This window comes from Platalea leucorodia (genome assembly GCF_965183815.1).
Source record: "Platalea leucorodia genome assembly, chromosome: 9".
NCBI classification, from domain to species: domain Eukaryota; kingdom Metazoa; phylum Chordata; class Aves; order Pelecaniformes; family Threskiornithidae; genus Platalea; species Platalea leucorodia.
This window is the reverse complement of record NC_138831.1, coordinates 51,005,797-51,021,737: the sequence shown is the minus strand read 5'-3', so window position 1 is coordinate 51,021,737 and position 15,941 is coordinate 51,005,797. Positions and strand designations below refer to the sequence as shown.

At 51.6% G+C, this 15,941-nt stretch overlaps 1 protein-coding gene across 2 annotated transcripts in view; it reads left to right on the top strand.

Moving 5' to 3' along the window:
• The first annotated feature begins 9,599 nt into the window (after window positions 1–9,599).
• Window positions 9,600–15,941, top strand: part of UACA (uveal autoantigen with coiled-coil domains and ankyrin repeats) — a 34,900-nt gene continuing 28,558 nt past the window's right edge. For both annotated transcript variants that reach the window (XM_082321630.1, XM_082321629.1), the window contains exon 1: window positions 9,600–9,678. In XM_082321630.1, coding sequence (XP_082177756.1) covers window positions 9,622–9,678 — 57 coding nt within the window. In that variant the 5' untranslated portion in view covers window positions 9,600–9,621. The remainder of the gene's footprint in view (window positions 9,679–15,941) is intronic.

The following is a 15,941-nucleotide window of genomic DNA, read 5'->3' as shown; positions in this document are numbered from 1 at the left end:
GGGAGCACGGCAGGATGCCCACAGAGCCGGCGTTTGACAGAGGTGACCGAAACTTGCAGTGGTCGACCTTCAGAGCCCGAAGGCAGCGTGGCACGCAGCGCCGTGCCGGGGTACGCGGTCCCGCTGGGCGCTGGGTTTGTGCCGCGCTGCCCAAGCCGTGTAACCAAACCCCGTAGGTGCCCTCGAGCAGCGTCTGGTATGCTCCTGCCGAGCCCGAGTGGAAACGGGCTGGAGCGACGGGGCGAGAACATTGCATCCGTTGGCATGTTTCTACTTTTAACACGTTAAAGATCATGTCTGTAAGCTGCTCTAATTTTAGGCGGCAGTATATCCGCGCTGAATTCCCAGCACGGCAGGATGACCGCAGGTGTAAAATTAGATGTATTATTTATGGGCTGGCGGTTACCAGTGCTCCATCACTAAAAAGCGCAGTGCTCATTCGTGTCCGCGCTTCTGCCTCCCGTGCTTCATGCCAATCGCCTACCGCCACCTTCCCACCCCAGGATTAGCCTGCAATCAAAATCTTGTTATCCAGGCGGAGGTTTATAGGGAAAGGACACCATTCCTTCCTTTAGGAATTGATCCATATTAGGATCAGTTAAACATAGTAGCCTTTCATTCCTGGTGGCTTTGGCTGGCAAGGGCTAGGAAAGCACGCTTAATCAGAGACTGAACAAGTATAAATGGCGTGTTTCTAGTCTCTGCCACAGCTGGAGAAAAGATTACGTGAAATAACTAACAGGGGAATGTTAATCAGCATTAGCTGTAGTCCAAATTCCATTATCAGGAATGCTAAATACAGAGGAGGAAAGCACTCGGATTAGGGTGGCTTGGCAACAGGCTCTCTTCCCCGATGTTTGGGTGTTGTGCTCCAGGATTTAAGCTTTTATTTAAAATACAAGTAATATTCTTTCCCTCGTCAGTACAAACAACAAAAATGTCAAAACATCCAGCAGCTGTGAGTCAGTGCCGTGATGCGTGCAGGCAGCCTGGGCCCCGCTTCGGAGGATGCGTTACGGCGGCAGGTTATCGGTGTCAGCGTGAACATCCCTGCTGACGTCTGAGCAGCGGGCTCAGCGGGCCAGGACTTGTGTCACCCAGAGGCAGGCGGTGGAACGGGTCTGCGCGAGAGGCGGTCAGCCGAGGCGGCTGATGGGACTCGGGTACTACACTCGGTTTTGATCCAGGCCTGATCCGGGTAGGCAGTAGTTGCTGTAGAGTTTATTGTTTAAGAGGCGCTTGCTGCAGAGGCCGCGCTCGAACGCCTCCCAGGTTGTAAGCAAGGAGGAGTTTGGAAGTGGAAGCTGCTCGGTTAGCAGGAGGGAGGTTATTTTGTCGATGGAGTTACAATGCAGATTGCTCACTCAACTTGAGTAACTAAGCAAACAATGTTCAAATAACAAAACCCAAGAGAGATGAAGACTGACAGTGTTTAGCAGGGCTGGAGTCTCATCAGCTAAAATAAGCCCTGCATTTAGGCACCAAGTCTAGGAGCAGCAGTTGCCCACGTAGCCAGGGAAGCGTGCTCTTCCAGAGCCGGCGAGCAGCCCGCGTGGGATGCTCCGAGGCGTACGTGCCCTCCTGGGGCAGACGCGCCATCCCGGCGGTGCTGGAGGAGCTCGTGGCTGTCGAGACAGCGTCTGGCGTCTGCTTTGAGTGCGCCCTGGCACTTGGCACGTGCAAAAGCACGTGAAAGGGGCAGAGGAAAGGACTCTTTTCAGCCTAGTTCTCAGGGTCTTTGGATGCTTTGACCCACGGGTATTTTTTTGTCCTCTCTCTTGAAATGACAAGACTTTGAGAAAATCCATCCTTGAATAGCGCTCGCAGCAGTGCAGCAGAGAGAGCAGGCTCGTGTTCCGCGGCCGCTGAACCGAACGGGCAGGTATTTCAGGGCTTTGGCCAGCATGCTGCGGGGAGGCACTGGAATTAGGGCACACTGTGCCTGCCGCCTTCTTCCTGGACTGCTCCAAGGGCTGAGGCCGCTGCTCTGCAGCCTGATCAGCTCCCGGCTTTGTGTACAGATTGCTGCCTAGCATGAGCCAAAGCTCCTTTCCAGAACCAAATCCCCTTCACAGGAAATTCACACCCCGTTTACCATCGGCCAGCATCCAAGAGGGAGTAGTAAATGCAGGCGGAAGATTTATTTTGCAGGAGTATCATGAAATGGGTGGGTGTGAGCGGCCAGCCGTGTGCCAGCCTCGCGGGTCACCCCAGGCACTCCTGTCCTCCCCGCGTTACCCGGGGGCTTGCGCATCCCCCCGCCGCCTCCCCTTTCTCCTCTGCTGCAGCTCGGTTCTCGCTCCTCCTGCCAACCCCAGGCTGCCCCGGTTGCTGCTGCGGGTTCAGCTGCCATCTCAGCAGAAGGCAGGATTGCAAACCCCGCTGGTTTCCCGCTGCTCAGACCAGATGGAGAGCAGACAAAGTACGGCAGAGATAATGAAGCTATTTTGCGAGGCTTGGAGAGCTGTGTGGGGTTTCTCTGGCTTCAGGAGACATTGCTGTTTAGGATTACTGTGGGAGACGCTGTGGTTGCTATTATTGCACTGCAAATCCATGCCTGGATGGTTGCTAACCTGGGACCCTGCTTGCTTTGCTCCTCATGAGGCTAAAAATGAATCGAGGATCTCTCCTGTGCCGACAGGAGTTCCCAAGAGGAGACACGGTGTGAGGGAGCTACTGAAGGTCAAGGGGCTCTGGTTTCACTGTTGATCTGTTTGAGCTTAAATAAGGCTCCGAGCTGTTGATGGTCCAACCCCAGGCATCGTACACACAAGGACAAGAAGCTCAGGAAGAGCTTTCCCTTTGCTACTGACTCCGCTGCTAAAGCTTTGGAAACGGCGAGCGGCGTTGCCTAGGAGCCCGGGTTTCCAGTGCAGCCAGCCAGCAAAACCCATCCAGTGAGGATGGAGAAAGACAGGCTCACGACAAACAGCCATCTGAGATGTCTGCCCCTGAACCGGGCTGCCTCCCCTTAGAGCACCGCCTCTCTGGAGACCTGTCTGCAGCTCTGCTGCTAGTGTTCAGGTGGATTTGCACACTATACGTTCCCACAGAGACACATTTTTCTCTTTCTCTTTCACTGCAAATGAATCAGTCGTTAACGCTGAGCATGGTTACTCCCTGGCTAGTCTGTTCTGTCAGATATTCGGGTCCGGTTAAGTTCTTTTTGATCTTTACATTCCTTTAGTCTCCTTATCACTTCTCTTTATCCCATCTATTTGTCTGTCCTCCCTGTATTTACGGTAAGGCTTTTACCTCTGTGACCAAACCAGTCCGCGGGTGATGGGGCTTCGTCCTGCCATCGCCGTGTTTCTCTCGGTACGGCCCCAGAAGCACTGGTCCAGGCGCGGCGGTTACTGGTGTTCCCTTTGCCTCTGCTCGGAGCGGAGGCAGACGCGTGGCTGCGGGGCAGTTTAAGAGCCCGCCAGAATGAAACGGCCCCTGCGGTTCCCCTGCGGCTCTCTGCTGTAAGCCAGCCCACGGATGAGTTGCTTGTCAGGGAGACCTCACGGGGTGAGCTCAGGATCTCCGCGTTTCCACATGCTCGTTTCATGTTTTCTGCCTCCACGGCCATTCCTGACCGGCTTTGCTAACCCACGGCGCCTTGCGGGGCTCCACTGGGCTCTCCCTTGCCACGGGGTTTGCTGCTTCAGTCTCTGCAGATTTGCCCAGGGCACCGTCGCATCCCAGGAGGCCCCCGGACAGAAGCTCCTACGTTAGAGGAGTTGCATTATCTGACTGAAGCTCCTGCCTACTACTGCTGATAAACGGAGGCAGCAGAAAACCCCGCTGTTCTTTGCAGTGCGGGGACCCAGAATCTAATGGCAATGATTTCCTGATGCATGTGTGAATGCAAGGAGTTTTTGGTACGTCTCTTGCACCCACTTCTGCTTCTAACCCTGGCTACGCAGCATTCACATCCTCGGGTACGACCACAGTGCGTTACACAGAGCTCACTCACAGCTTGCTGTCTGTGTGTGCCACGCTGCCTTTAGTTTCACTTGGAAATTCAGCTCCCTTACACTTGTTGGAAAGTGCTGCTTAATTAATATAATTTATCACACAGATGCTGTGGATCACAGTGGTAAAAATACAGGTTTACTGGCTGTCTCTCAGTCCTGTTGCCTCATCACAACAAATTCACTTCTCTGAAAACATATTTACATTCTCTCAGCCGCAGAGGTGCTCAGCAAGGCTCGGAGACCCAAGGTAAGATGCCTTTACCTGTACATCTTCCCTAGCGATATTTCAAAATCTTCCCCTTACAGCTGGAACTAGAGTCCCATGCAGTCATGAAAATTAAATTAGCCGCTTCCCTGCAAACGCGTGTCTGTGGGAAATGCTGAGGAGCTGTTCTGTCTCAGTCTTCATCCGCAGCCTGAGCTTTACCCGCTCCCACTGCCAAAACAGATTCCCTTCCTTTGGGGTGTTATCTTCATTTGGGGTGTGTTTTAATCAGTAATGAATAGGTAGGACAGCCTGTTCTGTTGGCTGTCTGGGCAGCAGGCGGCAGCCCGAGTTTCTACACCCACTCCTGACCTGACGTGCAGCTTTGGGAAGTTGTATCCCACTGTTTCCATTCCCGTTGCTGCCCTGTTGGCTACGCGCAGGCAGCTCTTCAGGACAGGCACGGTCCGTGCGCGGGGCTGAGTGTTTCCTCTGACTGCCAGGCACTGCTCTGGAATAGCCGCCAGTAATAAGCGAGAGCGGCCAAGTTGGCAGCCGAGCTTTTGTCAAATTCAGCTCCCAAGAGGCTGGCACACGCTTTGTTTTCTCCTAAGCTCGGCATCGTGCCAGGCTGGTTCAGGAGCACGCTGTGTAAACACTGGCTGCATGGAGCTTTCCGTCTAAACACGTTTCCTCCCTTCTCCCTTTCTTGGAACCCAGAATAAAATGGGGGTGAAAGGAGTAAAACGAAAGCTTGGACACCGGATTGCTTTGGGTATGCGTCGGTAAAGAGTTCCCAGTGCTTGCTTGTTTGTACCTGCGGCCGAGTCTCCTCCCCATCCCCAGCGCCGCGGCAGCGAGACGCGCGGGCAGGTCTGCGCACAGACGGCTGGCGCTGCTGGGCGATGGGGAGAAGCGGCCGTAGGGGCAGGGGGGAGTCGGCAGCGGGCAGAGCAGCCAGGCTCCGGGGCCTGCCTGGCGCGCCAGTGCCTGCGTGCGTGCTCCGCTTCTGACCCCGCTCAGGAAGGCGCCGGACAGAGAAGCGTGCCTCTGCCAGGCGCACCGCATCCAGCCGCCAGCCTGGGCGTACGAACAAGGCCTCGCTGCACCCTTGCAGCGAAGACTGTGACTCTTCACGGGTTCAAGAGCAAAGGCAGATAAAATTATATCCTCCTCCATGCGTGTGCCTGGCACGGAGGCTAATTTATCCGGATGATTAAGGCAGCAAGTGATGCAGGAAGTGGCTGGGCAATTTAATGACCCAGGTAGGAACAGAAAGCGAGGAGCGCGTTTCCCTTTCAGTCATGTTGGGGTTTGATTTTTGCGTCCTGTTAACAAACTGATAAGCCAAAATGCCTGGAGAAGTGTAACGTATTCAGACCGCTCTGCTTTTCTGTCTTACTGAGCTGAGAACCAAAGCTTGTTGAGGGTCTTATTGGAGACAGATGTTGCCATGGGGTGGTTTGTTCAGAGGGCGCTCCCCAGCCGGCTCCCCGCGTGGCCGCAGGGAAGATGTCACGGGGCGCAGGTGGGGGTCCCGGAGTCGCGGTCCGTACGGAAAACCGCTGCTCGGTTGTCTCTGCCGCTCACGGGCTCAGGGAGCGGGTACCACCTTACTCGGTGTGGTGCGCGACCGCCTCGCTTCGTGCTAGTTTGTGACTCTGATTCAAAGACTCGAACTCTGGCTGCGGGTACGAGAATTGCACAAATGGTGCTCTTCTAATAGAACAGAAACGCAGACTTTGGCACTGTAACTCTGAAAAAACCTCCGCCACGGTGAAGCTATTCCTTCCTCCTGTCTCACTGTACAGCTTGGCTCCAATTAGTTTGTCTCGACTGCTAGATGTGCAGGCCAACACTGCTTCTATTTCAGGGGAGCTTGCCAGAGATTAATTAGATCCCAGGCCTGTTAGAGGACGGGCCAGCAAATTCTGTGTGCCATTACCTCAGTACTTATCACATAAACATTGTTGGAATAAATATACCCTTTGTTGTGCTGCTGTAAGCGAAGGTTGTCACAAAAACGAAACATCTGAGCAGACACAGAGCGTGATAGTTTCTGAGCTACACGCGCTGCTTGCTTAGACCAGATTTCAGCCGTGGTTACTGAAACGGCACTAAGTGTGTATCGGTGCGTGCAGCCCTGCCGCGCTCAGCAGTACTGCGACGGTCCCCGCGGCTGGCCACCCACGGCAGCGGGGAGCGTGGACAGCGGCTACCGTGTACCCAGAATCGCTGATGCATGAGCATCTAACGGGCAGCCACCAACCCCGGTGTCAGCGTGCAAGGAGATGTACAAGCAGCATCAGTCATTGCTCCAAAGAAGCCCGTGGTTTGCAGGATAAAGTCACAGAGAAAGAAATATGTGGAGTCGGGGAGAGAGTGGAACGAATCTCCAGCAAGAGCTGCAAATTTCCATTTGGTCTCTGTTTGTCAGCAGTGAAGTGACCTTATCTAACCACCCTCGGGTTGTGCTCCACTGTTTGTGCCCACGCAAAGCAAATACAAGCCATAGCAGACTGGCTTGTGTTGGCTCGTCTCACAGGAGAGCCGGGAGAAAGTCTAGCCAGACAAGTGGGGAATGAGGCGATAGAAGCCAAGAACCAGTAACAGAGCGGCGGTGAGAGCGTACTGCAGAACAGAGGAGGATGTCTCTAGCTAATAGGCAGAGAGGGGATGGGATGCGGAGAGGGGTGATGTAGCGGGAACTACATGCCAAGAATCTTAGCAGCAGCAGCTTGAATTAATTTGGAGAGCAAAGTGAGAAGTCCGGAGACAAAGACTGTAGTAGATGTGTCCAGAATCAGGGAATAGTTCTGGCACCATGGTCAGGGGAAGGGCCAGAGCATGGACATGTGTCCAGCCTGCCCTGCTCTGGCCCGGCTTGGGCTGGCGAGTCAAAGGTGGGAGCTGCAGGACGCGCTGCCGAGGCAGCGAGATGAGCGGCTTCCCTCCTGAATCTGTACGGCCTGGATGCCAGTCAAATGTGCGAGTCAGTCCCTAGTAATGTAACGTGAAACATCTTGTTCTTGTGCTGACACATGCAGCGCTAGGGCTGAAAGATGGTGTTCTGATAGCGAGCTTTCTGCTTTGACAGGAGTGAAAAAAGGGGAAGGCTCCGCTCCGGCTGATCTGGCTGCTTGCTTTACCCCGCACAGAGCTGGCTAGTGAGAAGGGTGGTGTCCCTGGGACAAGCGTCACCCACGATCGGCTCCAGCGGGAGGGAGCTGGCTCACAAGGCAGATGCCAGCCTCTTGCTGCAGTGGCTGCCGAGCCTCCCGAAGAGCGGAGACCCAGCTGGCTGGTGCGAATGCATGTATGCGTGTGATCACCCGGGGCCAGGGAACGGCTCTGGAACTGGTTGAGCACTTGGAACTGCCATGTGCAGCTCCTCAGCACTGACATGATAGCAGGGAGTTATTTTTAAAATTCGGCTTTCCCTCGTACTGGAGTGACTCAGAAGGAGCTTCCTTTAAACAGCATAAATTTGGTGTAAGGAGGAGAAAGCTACTGCTGTTAGCTTGGTCCTGAAAGATAATATTTTGTAAAGCTGAAACTTTCGGTAATAAAAACTTATTTTTAATGAACCAACTATTTTCTGCAACAACTCGGCAGGCAATGGTTCTGATTTGAACAACTCAAACCAGTTCATCTGCCCCAGGTTAGCCGGGCGCTGGGGCTTAGCTTCGCGCTTGGATTCGTGAGTGGACATGAACGCTGCTGGCTCCTGTTTCTGCCGATCCTCACGCAAACGCCCTTTTGAGGCGCTGTGGCTTGGGTGCACTCAAGGAATTTGCTGTTTCAATTCTCTACCTTCAGCTAAAGGAAACCACCGCTTGCATTGCCATGGGTAGGGAATAACCAGGCAACCCTGATCTCACCAGCTTCCAGCTGCTGCTGTCATTTCACCCACCACGTCACTGCGATTCGTGCCAGGCAGGGTCAGATGAACTGTGCCAGCGGTGACAGGGTGGCAACAGCCGGCTGAAGTGGTGGGAACCAGGGTTCAACGGGGACTTGCCGGCCTTTGAGAGGCGGAATGGAGCTGGCCGGCTGAGTGGCAGCGGTGTCGAGAGGTGCCAGGTTCTGCTCCGGGGAGACGCTGGTCCTGGGGCTTCTGTCAGCGCCTCGGAAGCATGGAGGCGTCTGCAGAGGGAGAGGTGGCTCCTGCAAGGAGGGAGGCTGCCTGAGAGCCCAGCTCTTTAGGGAGAACAAAGCCATGAAAGGGCATTCAGAGCACGAAGGTCTTTTCCCCAAAGAGTTTAAATCTGGGCGTAATCCCTTTTAGATGAGCTTAGGCTGGGGGTTGGACTCGTCTGGGGAAGGTTTTCATTTCGGAGCGTGCTGGTGCTTCCCAGCAGCTCCGACCTGCACGAAATGACAGCATATATTTAAAGACACCCGGTATCTTTCCCTCTAAACAGGCCACCTATAGAGAAACCTAAGTGTTTGAACACATGGTTGGCCTGAATTGATTAAAAAGCAGTGACATTTACCTCGAGCTCTGCTTACATTAGAGAGATGTATTGATTGAATAGCTCCAATCCAGCTGTAGTAAGCAAGGTTTTAAACACAATCCATGGGTTGTAATTAAATAGCCTCAAAACTGTGCATGACCTTAAACTTCCCAGTGCTGTGCCATTGTGTGTGACAGGGCTGTGAGTAATGTGATGAAAAGGAGATGTTAAATGGACTTCGGGCTGAACAAAGCTGTGACCGAAACAAGCAAACTGCCACCCTCAGACATTCCCTACGCAGAAGCAGGGAGTTAATTGCATTGCTTTAAATGCTGCCTCTACTCAGCCTGTAAGATGTTTTGTGAATAAACGCCTCCTTTATTAAGAGGGAGGATGATTGCGAGGCCGGCGATCAGCTTGCATTTTCCACTCCTGGCAAGCGGGCGCCAGGCTCCTGCCCCCTCCCTCCCGCCATCAGGCCTGGGAGCTCCGTCCCCCCTCCCCAACCCGCCAAGCCCGGAGGGATGGCGGCGGCGCCCTCCCGGGGGCAGGCAGAGCCGGCGGCGGGGCGGCCCTGCCCGGGGCCCGGGCCCCACAGCGGAGCAAGGCCCTGCCGCCATTCCTCTCCGTGGCGCCCCCGAGGGGCCGCCCTGGCGCCAGAGCGGCGCCCCGCCTGCCGCGTGCCTCTGCCCCGCCCGCGGCGCGCCCCCTGGCGGGCGGGCGGCTCCGCGAGGGGTAAGAGCCCGCCCCCTCCACGCCCCTCCCACCCACACACCCCTTCAGGCGGCCTTTAAAATGAGGAAGTCCCGCCCCCTGTGCCCGCTGCTGATTGGCCGCGGCGCCAGCGCTGGCGGCTGATTGGCTGCGGGTCGCGAGTGGGCGGGGCTGGCGGGCTAGGGGTGCCGCGGCGGGCGGGGGCCAGCCCGTCCCGGCCGTGGCGGCGGCGGGTGCGCGTCGCGGTGCCGGTGTCGCGCCCGCCCGCCCCGGGGCCGCCACCATGAAGAGCCTCAAGTCCCGCCTGAAGAAGCACGAAGCGGTCATCGGGGGCAGCGCGGTGGGTGCCCGCAGGGCTGAGCCGGGGGGAAGGAGAGGGGGCGGGGGGGGGGGTCCTGCGCTGAGGGCGCAGGGGCTCCTGTGAGGGCAGGTGGGGCTGGGGGCTGCTGGGCCGCGGTGCCCTGGGGGTTACCTGGGGATGGAGCGGCGCGGCTGAGCGCTGCGGCAGGGCGCTGGGGAGGCGGGCCGGGGTGCTCGGGGTGAGGGTGGGGAGCTGAGGGGTTGGGGGCTGGGGGCTGTGGGGGGTGGATGGGGCAGGAGGGCTGGGGGCTGAGAGGAGCAGGAGGGGCCGGGCATTGCACAGGGGCAGAGCACAGGGAGTCCCTGGGGAGCTGCGGCTTTGCTGGGGGCAGAGAGCGTGGAAGAGCTGGGGGAACCCAGGGAGAGGCGAGTCTGCGGGGAGTGAGCTCTTCTGGGGCGGCTGAGGAGCCTCGGCACTCGGGGGAGCCGGGGACTGCGCTGGGGGAGCCGGGGGGGGTGTGCGGGGGCTGGAGGGGCGGGCAGCGAGCCCCCGGGGCGGGCAGCGAGCCCCCGGGGCGGCGGCGGGAACCGCGGGCTGGGCACATGCGCCGCACCTGGCAGCCAGCCCCTTCTCCAGGCTGTCCTCGGAGAACTGCAGCTCGGGAAACAAGCGTGCGACTGCATGTTACCTCTGCCTTCCGCTTTGCTTTCTGGCCCCCGCAGAAATTAACACCTTTTTTTTTTTTGTTGTTTCCCTTCCACAAGAGCCTTGGGAGCCAGTGCTGAACTCCGGCTGGCAGCCTGCCCTGGGGCTTGCTGAGATACGTATGCATGGCGTTGTCAGGAGCTTGTTTAACGTTAGTAATTTTCTGTGGCAAAATGGGAGCCCTTATCCCAGTGCACAGAAGAAGGATTTACTTAGAAAGTGGACAAAAAGCTTTCAAAGTGGCTAGTGACTTTACGCAGTTGTGATTTCTGATTATCTGGTCTGGGAATGCTGGGCCTGGGGGAGTTGCAGCCTCTGGAAATGAGGTACCTTTGTGCTGGTGCAATCGCCTGGGCCTTGTTCTCTATGGCTTCCAAAATTTAGGCTACTGTTAACTGGCTTTGAATGACCTTATTGGTTTCCACTTTTACTTCATTCATCTCTGCAGAGATGAATGAAGAGAGATCTTTGTAACTGAAGAAAGCTATATTCTGAAAGTACTTTGTGTGGTAAATCATCTTTAATTGTGACCATTCAGTAAATGCTTCCATGGGATTCTGCTGTGGCAGTTGCACTCCTAAGCTTGCTGCTGTCTTCCTGCGCTGATTTGCTAAACTTGCTGCTGGCTACATGGAATAGCGGAAAAGAGCAGGTTAATATGATACGCTGACTTTTATCAGTCATCTTTTAAGATATTAGCTGTCTTTAAAACATTGCTGCGCATTTGGCTTGGATCTGAAACTTATTACTTGAAAATAATAGCTCATTTGAAAGATATGTAGATATTCAGGCTTGTAAACTGCTGAGTGAACTCATCTGACAAAATGACAGCTCCGTGTGGAAGTGCCTCACCGTGCTGAACATTTCACTGTGCAAAGGAGTGATTCAGAAGTCAGTTATGATAATTTGTAATGTGTAGGCTGGCACCGGTTTATGTTATTCATTAGTTGTCCTATACTTTAGAACTGTTTGTTATTTCAAAGTAAACCTACCTTAATTAAATTTCAACAAACACAGCACCCATATTTGTTTGTGAATAGACATGGAGATTTTTCACTTCCTTAGATGAAGGCTCAACAAGCCTTCCTTTCAAAGTAGGTTTGAGCAGTCTTAATACTTTTGAGAGCTGAAGTTTATTTTAAAATATATGGAGGGAAATGACTTTCACTGAGATCCTTTAAAAACTGGGCTTTGTACCCATGATGTACTTATTTCCCCTGTTTATTAGGTATTTTGGCTACGCAATCACTCCACTGGCTAATCAAACCCTAACTTACAACCTTCTGTATGGGGCAAAAAAAAAATTCAACCGCATGGGTGGGTGTTAATAGTGAGGCCGAAGGGGGGGATGCTTGGGTAAAGCCGGGTCTCTGTTTCTGACCGCTGGGGAAGGAAGGGGAGTGGGTGGGAATCCTGCCAGCGTGAGCTTTATAGATCCTGCTTGAAACGAGTGTAAAAGGGTTGCCTGTTTGAGAAAGTTCATCCCTCTCTCCTGTTCCTACCCAGTGCTATTTTCTGGGGGGTGGAGAGAAACTTAATCCCTTCATCATGCTTCTGAAAATTTTCCTCCCGGTTAAGGGAATACTTACATGCCCTCTGTCTTCTGATGGTGGTCTGCTGGGAGTGGCTTTATTACCTGCCTCGTGATGGAGGGAAGCCTTGAAAAGCAGCAGAAAGTAAAACTGATAGTTATTACCAATCCCACAATTATCCAGAATGTTTTGTCTGAAAATGGAACTATCTGGTTTTGCCAACTCCAGCTGGCTGATGGTGCTTGGAAAATAATCTGAGCAGCCTGTTCAGTAACTTCAGCGCTCTGAATAGTGAGACAAATGCTTGTCATTTGCAGTAGCGTAGGCTGGAAACTTCTAACATCAGATTCTGTGGAGCGTGAAGCCTTGAGGGCATGGTCCTCACTTTCAGTCAGAGATGATGCCTCATTCACCAACATTTACAAGATAGATTTTAATTAATGTAGGCAATCCTATTGGGATGACCACAGCAGCACGCGCTGCTAGTATTTCCGAGATTCCAAAATAGGGGCTGAACTTATAAGTGTGTGTTTGTGATCCAGTTTGTGTTTAAGAAATGTGTTCTTCCAGTAAAGTTGGAAATTCCGTCTGCAGCTGTATGTACGAGAAGCAAATGTGAAATGCTCACTGGTTGTTTTTTCTTGAGAAGGTGGTTGGGGAAAGATTGGTTTATTGTTCTACAAAGTTATTTTTGTTTCAGACCTTTACTAATTGACTTTCACTGGTGAGATTCTAACTGTTGGCCTCTGAGGGGGTGAAAAAAAGGTTGCCTACTTGGTTCTTTAACACTAGGGAAATAGCTGTGGAGGTGTTCTGTTAAATTTGAGGTGCATTCTTATTACTGTGGGGGTTTTAACCTTTCTGTCCTTTGTGATGAGGTCTGGAATTTAGGGGAGGCGGCTTCGGGACTGCTTGCCGAAGCATGGCTACTTACTGTGAAATGTGGGATTCTTGGTAGTGCTTTGAGCGCAGCTGAAGCTGTGTCACTGAGCAGCGCAGGTCTGCATCTCTTTGGAGTTGTTTGCATCCTAAGATATGACATCAAAGACAGCTGGTGTGAGATCCGCACGCACTCCAGCCATCGGCAGCACTGCCTGGAGCACCTGCAGGTAATGAGAATGAGCAGATGTAAAACCACATGAAAACTTCTACCAATCCTTTCCCCTCTGGGAAAAGTGATGTTGGATTTTTTTTTTAATTAAGAGAAACTGAACATCACCTATAATTAGCAGAAACCATTGTGCAAGAAACAAAGGTAGACATCTGAGCACTTGGCCTGTTGATCTGTGATTATTAAATTAATATCGGAACAAGTTCTGTAGTTAGTGACAGCTGAACTTGTTTAAGGTCGTGTTAATGCTTTTTTCCTGTGGAGACTGCCCCGTTCTGTTAAATGGATGACTTTTCCTCTGTGTGAGGAGTGCAGCTTTGTGGGTTGACCCGATACACGATTAAACAGCTGCTGCTGCCCTGTCAGCAGCAGAGAGGGAAGCTGCCACCTCTTCTTCTGATCTGACCGCTTTTATCAAGGGAATGGAAGAATACTATCTGTTGTCTGAATTTGCTAATTAATCAGCAACACTTTATCTTTGTATGTACAGCAGAACAACTTTATTAAAAATGATTTGTAGTACCAATGTGCTGTAGAATGCACGTTAATAACTGATAGAATGAAGTAAAAAGTAGATGTTTAGTAACCTAATTTTAGCCGGAGATTCAAGATCACTTCTGCGTTGAACTTCTTAAAAGAAAACAACTTTGTGCTGCTGGTGGCACACATCAGTTTGTAAACAAACAAGATTTTTGTGGTATTTTGTCATGACTGCCCAGTGCAAAGACAAAACAGTTTTTGTCAGCCACGCTGATCCCAAGGCTGTGACCTATCAGCAGAATTTTTCCAGCACTGCTGCTGTTGACTGGAGCAAAGTTACTCTTCCCTCTCCCCTGCCTCCCTGGCGTCTGTTGTGGGCAACCTAAGGTGACTTTACAATGCCATCTCCAGGCAACGCAGCCAAGAATTGGCAACGCTATAATATTCAAATGTCGAATCCTAGACCGACTGTGGGTATGCTTTAGAGTATGTTTGGGTTCCAGGAAGCTTTATTAAGGCTTGTGCTAATGTGTGTGTGCCTTGGAAAAAAAAAAACCCTTTGTGATTCATTTGCATTTAGTTAAATAGAATTAGGTGCTTGTTTGTGTGATGTTTGTGGTTGGTGTTGGAGAAACACGAGGTTAGTCAAGACGGGCAATTTGTGGTTCAGCAAAAGCTTTGTGGTGCAGCCTGCTTACAGGTGCATTGTAATTTTCAGGCTCTTTAAAAAGGAGTATTTATCAATGCTTTATCATTTTGGAATGTAGCAATTAAAAATATTTTAAAAACTGGAGGTACAGTGAGTGCCCGTGTGCAAGTTAAATATCCTTAGCTGATTTGCAGACATAATTATGCAGATAAGGCTGTTTGGCTATCTGTTCTAAGTTCATCTGACCTTTTGCTCAGATACAACTTATGTAGTACTTTGTCAGTATTTAAATATTAATCTTTATTAGCAAGCAAATGCTTGTAACATCTGAGAGACTGATATTGTCTCCATATTTTCATTACTTAACGGTGACCGAACAGGATCGAGTCAGTCTGTAACGTGGTTTTCCCTTCTCCACGCATATGTGCTTGAGGCTGCTTCCCTGCATGATGGATGTAATAGTCAGGTCGTGTTTCATCACCCCCTAATATTTTCTGATGCTTCGTTATTAATAAATGGAAGTACCCAAATCAATCGGCCCTTGCCTGAGAGGTTGTAATTTCAAACTAATGGTTTGCCTCGAGTCCCGAGGAAGGCAGTGTGATATGCTGCTGTTAATGGCAGACAAAGGCAGCCGGACTCTGACCTTGCTGCTGCTTTCTCCCCATTTAAAGGGGAAATACTTTCTCCTGGGCACTTGCTGGGGCAAAGCTGGGCTGCAGCAGGACCGAGGCTTCCAAGGCTCCCCGTTATTTTTGTGGTGAAAGCTGTGATGCTCTCGTTGCTGTAAAGGGGTGTAATGTTCTTTGATGCGTGTAAGTCTGGCCTCAGTTACCATAAAATGTACTTAACAGGCAGTGTTTTTGCAGCTGCATTTTAAAACAGGTTTGTTTCTAGAGCGCATAAGTAGTTCTGATCACCTTCATTAGTGTCCAAGTTGATCTGTATCTCAGGGCTGAGAATTTGAGGATGTTTTATCAATAAAGTGCACTTGAGTTGTATGTTGGCAATGAGACAGGAGGAAGTTGTGTTTAAAAACAAAATTGAGTTTTTGTTTATTATTTTAGCAGACCTTGCAGCCTTCAGGAGCTGTATGCAGAGTTCTTTGACACCTCCACTGTATCTTGGGTGCTGTTGTAGTTGATGCTGGTGGTTTTTTCCCCCTACCCCAACCATGCGGGAAAGAGAACCTGGCTGTGCTGTTAGGTACGTGTCAGTCCTTGCTGATGGAAATGTACTATTTGACACAGATTTAGAGCCCTTATAATGGTTTTGAGAGGACTACTTGACATGTCACATAAATAGCTAGAAGTAGATTTGAATACTTTCTTGATACTTAATAATTTGATCTTGATGGGATATGCTAACTTGTAGTAGGAAGGAAAATGCCTTAAGAATAGGGTAAAATCAGGAATGTTTACGATGAGGTTTTAGATGGTTACTGTTTGTTTTGCTTTAACCTGTTAGGAGACTACTGCCTCTGTTAATTACAGGATGCAGGTACAGATAAACAAGCCATGCAACAGCACAGCTCTTAATAGGAATTTTTGACACGAGCGTTTTGAGAGCAGTGCAAAACCAGAGTGGTCCTAGGAAGGCTGTTATTTTTGATCACTGTTTAGACTAAGCCTCGCCCACTCCGTAGGATTCAATGACTTTTCTGTAGATGGAGAAATTGCAGTAAATGAGGTGATAACATAACATGCTGCATGTGGGAACCTGCTGGGTGAAACAAGAACCCTGTGTTCAAGCTGTGTCTGTTTCTCCCTTACGTAGACTAAACAGTACATCTTACTCCTGCAGTCTTAAACTCCAGAACATTTCT